The sequence below is a fragment of the Blennius ocellaris genome (assembly GCF_963422515.1).
Source record: "Blennius ocellaris genome assembly, chromosome: 9".
In the NCBI taxonomy this organism is placed as follows: Eukaryota; Metazoa; Chordata; class Actinopteri; order Blenniiformes; family Blenniidae; genus Blennius; species Blennius ocellaris.
In genome coordinates, this window is record NC_137658.1 from 14001967 (window position 1) to 14008358 (window position 6392).

The following is a 6392-nucleotide window of genomic DNA, read 5'->3' on the forward strand; positions in this document are numbered from 1 at the left end:
TATACCCTTATAGCACCCCAGAGAGCTCAAGAACTCCCCATTCTGAAGACAATGTTAACAGATTGAAATACTGTGATAATCAAAAGAAAGTGCTTTTTGCTGTGGCATCTCAGCTTCTTTTCTTCGTGTGCTCAAGTCAAGGTGTGGCGTCGCCTTTCCTCTCCTGTTCAATGGCTGAAAGGAGAAAAGAAAAAGAGCATGTTTGGTGAACATGGGAGAAGAAGATTCTTTATGATTTGTTGTATATCCATGGCGCGCTGATGTTGCAGCTATTTGTTTTTGTTGCCCTGTTTGCTGAGTTTGTTGGTTTTTTTTCTGGCAGTGTTAGAAGAGATGATGAGTGGGTCCTGACAGAATGACAATGCTGCATGTGGATGACTGCTTTGTGGCCTCTGCATTGCTCAGAAACACACACGCACACACACACACACACACACACACGCCTTAGTAACACTCACTCTCTTTGGTGGGCAGAGGGTTTTTCTCTTTTGTCTCCGTCTTCTTCAGCTTTGTCTTGTCGAAACGGGCGATTTCAGTCATGTCAGGCTTGTCAGACATTTTGGCTGTGAAGTACAGGATAAGACACCTGAACATACAGCTTTTGACCTTTCCTGTCGAGCATTATACCGATAACACAGCGTGACATAATCAGTCACCATGGATTACAAGTAAAAATCATTGAAGGGATATGAACGTTCATCATGAAAAACTATTAAAAATCCAATTGTCTGACCATTTAATACCTGTGATGTAAGCGACTGCACAAAAAGGGAGTGGCTATAACATGTGCAGCTCAGACTACGACCACATGGATGCCTGTGAGTGGTGGTTGCCTCCCACACACGCTCCATCTTGATATGCACTTCTCTAAAATGTCTATCTTGCTAACGCGCACATTTCTATCAAGCTGTCTGTCCTTCCCTTTGTCTCCGCTTTTCCCCTCTTGTTCGAGTCTTTGTTCTCACCCTCCGCATCCTTGCTCTCCCTCCCTCTTTCTCTCTCTCTCTCTCTCTGCATCCACCCCTGCAGCCTCATGGATGTAGGCAATGCTCCACAGGCTCCACTGCAGTCATTTTCCCAACCTAGCCTCAGGTCTGACTAATGTTTCTTGCACAGTCTCGCCCAGTCACGCCTCTTTGAACCACTGCTCTGTCAGACACCTCTGTAGAGATTTGACCCCCCCCACCCCCTCCACCAGTCATTTGCAAACCAGGCTTTTGTGAAATTGTCCTCACTCTTATGAATTTGAATGAGGCCTAATAGAGTCAGTTTGACATAGCAACAGACACGCTAAGCACGTGGCCAGGATAAGAAAATATCTCTCTTTTTGAAACAAAACACTGAATCTATTTGTGATCACCCTATTCAGGAGACTCTCCACCTTTGACAAGAACTGACTGACCACTAACCACAGCAGCCATAATGCAATCATATCCAATTACTGAATAGATAATAATAATTAGGCATTTGCTGTATTGTTTCTTTAACAACCTCATCATCAACCTCATCACCCCCCCCCCCCCCCCCCTCCCCTTCAGCCAACAGCATCCAGCTGTCTGCCTGCCCAGCCACACCCCAGTCCTTTGTTTGAATCCAGCTAAAACACAACCTCGAAGGGAAATGTGTACACACAGAAACAAAGAACACACTGAAGGAGAATGGAGCTTCTCTTACCGATGTTCCTCACAGATGTGGGATAAAATCCACCGGTGGAGAAATAGAGAGAGCAGAGAGGAATAGAGGCAGAGATGGAGGAAGCTGAGTGAATCTTCCGGTGTGTACGCGCCTGCCTACATCCAGGGTGTGAGAGGGAGGGAGGGCAGAGAGAGAGCGAGAGAGAGAGAGAGAGAGTGACTGAGCATGGTCAGCCTTTCCTTTATGTCATCAATATTAATGTTGCTGAGGGGAAAGAAAAGAGAAAAGCCACTCCTTCTAGGAAACAGCTGGTCTGTAATAAATTATTTGTGTAATAAATAATGTGTGTTATAGATTTATCATATAGTGTGTTTTGCTGAGTATGCCCATGACCCACCACATCAGATGCTGGAAAGAGGATTTTATTTATCTGTACAGCTGGTAATAATGTGCTCCATCAATGCCAAAATTATACTTCTCCACCTTTAGAACAACCCTCACATACTGGACGTGTGTCAGATACTCTGATTATAGTTTTGACGGGGAAAAGCACAGGCCTACGATCACAATCCTCCAATGCATGTATTTTGTCATTTCGTCACTAATACACTAAACCTGTAAGATCCACTCTTTAAGGGACCCCAAACATTAGATTAAAACTATAAGGATTAGAATACATTGGCCATCATAGTCTTTATGGAAAAATGTAATCCTTTGGGAACTAGTACCTTATACCTTTTGTATTGATTATCTCAGAACACTACTTTTATGCACTTTTGTTTTACGACAAAACTGTTTCTCTTAACCTGAAATATGTCTTTTGAGAGCACCATTAATATTTGCAGTTCTCAATATTGCAGGTATCTGTTTTCATCTTCATCACCAGCTTTGATCTCTTCCTGCTTTTTAATACATTTTGCTTTTGTGTTCGTGTTATCGTGATAAACGGCTTGAAAGGCAGCACAATAGATTATCCGACATTTTTTAATGTCTTTGAATGTGTTTTCTTTAAAAAAAAATCACACTGGATTACACATTTCGTTATAGAACAAAACAGAAAAAAAATGTCTGTGGGCCATTGGGTTTCCTTATCTCAGCATGATTTCTTTCATTACATTTTTGAAAAACCATTCTCCAAATGAACAAGTAGAGAGTAAAACTACAGACTTTTTTTTTTTTGGGTTGTTTTGTAATTTAAATGGATATTGCATAGTATGGTGAAAATTATTAATAATAAAAAATCTAATAAGCTTTACTGCAAATCCATAAGTGTAACAATGTGTATAATGTCAAATATTTGTCCCTCACAGTCACTCACATTGACATAAACAATTTTTGGTACTGAGATTTATGGAAAATAATCAACATAGGAACTGATAATCACTGGACACTAATTTGTCACCTCCTTTATTTTGCATCTGATTATGCACCGGCTGAGTTGTGACGTGTAGACACTGCAGATCTGTGCTGATGTCAGGTGGTCTTTATGCTTTAATCCTCCCGGAGGTCCAGTTACAGGCTGCTGATGGCAGCTGCTGAGGAGACACGGCTCAGAAAAAGACAGCTCCTCTCAGAATAGCAGAGCGCTGATGAGTCAACTCGAGCTCAGTGCTGTGATGCGACTGGACAGTTGGTATGAAATGACAGCCCCCGCCTCCTTCCCCCAACCTTCCTCCTTCCTCCCAGCTATACAAAGTAAATTTAGTCTATTTTCAATGAGTATCTAAGTTGCTTTCCTTTCCTTCTTGGTAGTGGTAGCTATAGTGTTGGAGAAGTGAGCTTATAGCTGAAAGGTCATCGGATTGAATCCTTATACTGGCAGGAGGTTATTATGGGGAGATTGAAGCCACTACATGTGCCCCACCTTAATCACCACTACAGAGGACCCTTTTAAATGGTTTCTAAACCTTGAATGGTCCCTTGATGATGAATGATAGCTGTCCACTGCTGGGTTAAGGACAAAATCTCTGTGTGCTGCTGTGTACATTCAAAAAAATGAAAGAAGCGAACAACCAATAATGTAAAAATGGCCAATAATGTAATGATTTTAGCCTTTTTCAAGGCAATATACCCCCATAATGTAATAAGTTGATGGATATTTGATCCATTATCATGATAATATGGCCTTGCAATGCCTTAAGTTATTACATGATTGGAGTAGCATTAAAGAAAATCATTTCAACATGTCATAACTGTAGCCAAAATTGAAATCATGCATAAATAGTGTTGTATTTCTAGGGAATAAAAGCCTTTTTTGGTGTCAGGTTTTATGCAGTTTGCATATAAAAAAAAGGTATAGTGGAAGGGATAGTCATATTCATACACTGATCATTTATCAAACATATTAGGCAGCAATCTCAGTCAGAATTTTTATTTTATCTATCAATTAGCAAGTTATTATCTTATTGACTTTATGACATACAAAATTACCAAGTTTCTTTCTTTCTTTCTTTCTTTCTTTCTTTCTTTCTTCATATCTCTGATGGTGGGATCCTAATATTTCCAGCTCGTGAGTTGGATTTGGTCATCTTTATCCTGAGATGATGTGCAGGACCTCATCTGCTGCTCCAACATGACCTCATCCTTTTAAAAAAAGGTAGAGTGACTCTAACAGCCCCGGGTGGAAGGTTCTGGAGGTTCTGGTAATCTTTATTAAAGTGTGACATCACATTACTGGATGACTCTGGATTTTACTGGATTACATCATCATTGTAATGAGATCATGGGCCTCTGAATGAAGGCTGCAGTGCCATCTGCTGGCCAATCATGGGTACTGCCTCATTTAACTGAGTCCCGTGAGAATTTCACGTTGAGTAACCATCAGACATTTTCACAGGACTCCAGACACTAAAGAGACCAACCTGCGTCTCTGCCCTTTTCAGCTCATTATACTCCAATGCTCTTCAGATCACAAACGCATGCAGCCTTTTAGAAGCATATTTACATCCGGTTGTTTGTTTCTGTGCGCGCCTGTGAAGGCTGAGAAGGATATCTGACCTTCTCTAATTCCCCCAGCCTCTCTTATTAACCTTTATGTTTGATGTGTTTTCATATTTGATGCTTGGAGACAAGATCCAGATGGACAAAGGTCAGGCACAGCAGCCAAATGGCTTGTCAGAACAACCTGACAACCAAACAAATTCATGTTGGTGGATGGTGGTTACCAGTAAACCCGATGAGGGATTAGGTTGATCTATGGGTTGAAAAAATGTAGATGATTAATTCACGACAATATATTTGTTTTTGTTTTTTTAATTAATAAAACATTTTTTTACAGTTCTTTATTGCTGCTTATAATGTTAAACCTGTATGTGGCCTTAACACAGGATGGCAGCACAGGACAATGGAAAAATCAGCAGACGTGGAGCTTATTTGAGCAAAGTTGTCTGCAAGGGACCACTAGGGCGCACTCATCCCCCAGAACCAACCAGCAGCTTGTACCAGCTTTATTATAAAGAAAAAAAATTATTTGCTCCTGATAATTCTTTCTTAATAACATATTCAAGACAGTTGGCCACAGTTAGGGACTCTGAGAGAAAGTAGAGGATGAGTAGAGTGTGAAGCTTGAAGCTCTACAATGTCACAGTCATCTGTGACAGGTAAACCTGCAACGTGCATTATCTTTTAAAACAACTCTTAACCCACGGGCCAGATTATAAATAAACATTACCAGAAGATGTTGGGGAGCACAGAAGTGAGTGAAGAAGCTCATATCATATGCCATATGCAGGAGTCCTGTGTTTATTGGCCAGAAAAACTTAGGATACATATTAACAGTAAAATAGGGATATTGAGATCAGGGACTTACAGTATGACTGTATGGTCAATATGAATCTAGATTCAGCAGCCAAGTGATACACTGTCTGAGAGAGGCTGCAGAGAAGGAAAAAACGCTAATCAGTGGGCATGGGCTCTCGGTTCAGCATAACTTTGCATAATCTGTATTCCATTAGTCTTTTCACATGTTTTTGTCTTAAAACCTTTGGCAAGGCTTGTAATTTACCCTCACGAGTCGCAGAATCTTGCAAATGTGTTGCTTGAGTTTTGAGCATGTTCAAAAATGCCATACACCCCCCACCCGGCTTTCTTTATTCTCATGTGGATGTACATGCCTTAAACTCATCTCAAACCTTTCTCAATAATTTCACTAGTGTTGCATGATAGCTGCAAAAGAGTCACAAGTGCCAAAAATTAGTAATCCTCCTCTGGTGATGTGCATGCAATATCTAGGAACATTTGTGTGACATTCATGCAACGTTTGTGTGACAACAAAGTACTAATTTCTTGTAATTTAAAATCAGAATTGATACTTGATTGCTTATTTTCTTGTAATGTGTTGTCTTGAACTTGCTGTGCGTTGTCACAGCCGAGTGAGATGGGGCATGACCGACTATACCAACCATCCTTCCCATTGCATCATGCACAGGACAGAAGGAGATGGTGTGCTAGAGTCATTGATCTTTCCTCTGACTGAGGTTTGTGCAAGTCACAACCTATTGGGCCCCCAAACTTATGGCTGTGAAATATCAGCGGCCAAACACTGCTCTGTATTGATGCATCACATTGTGTTGATAAGTGCTTCCATTCAGCCATTTCCCCTGTTGGAACGGATCTTTTTAGATTTATTATTGAGCACATGGCTCTTTGATAGATTGGCAGGACATATCAAGGATGTATACTCATTTATTTGACTTCACTCTGGTTAAAGAGAACATAGAAGATGGATGGGTGGACCGAACATGCCTTCCTTAACTGTA

The 6392-nt window shown here is 40.8% G+C and overlaps 1 protein-coding gene across 1 annotated transcript; it reads right to left on the reverse strand.

Moving 5' to 3' along the window:
* tmsb2 (thymosin beta 2) lies at window positions 1–1805 on the reverse strand. The gene is made up of 3 exons (XM_080502584.1): window positions 1675–1805; window positions 459–563; window positions 1–174 (listed from the first exon to the last, which is right to left on the reverse strand). The coding sequence occupies exons 2-3, from the start codon at window positions 556–558 to the stop codon at window positions 137–139; spliced, it is 138 nt and encodes a 45-aa protein (XP_080358710.1). The 5' UTR covers window positions 559–563; window positions 1675–1805; the 3' UTR covers window positions 1–136.
* Between the last annotated feature and the right edge of the window lie 4587 nt (window positions 1806–6392).

Coding starts and splice junctions, on each gene's coding strand:
- tmsb2 (XM_080502584.1), bottom strand. CDS start 558: ATGTCTGACAAGCCTGACATGACTGAAATCGCCCGTTTCGACAAGACA. Junction 175..458: donor CCCTCTGCCCACCAAAGAGA/GTGAGTGTTACT, acceptor TTCTCCTTTCAG/CCATTGAACAGGAGAGGAAA.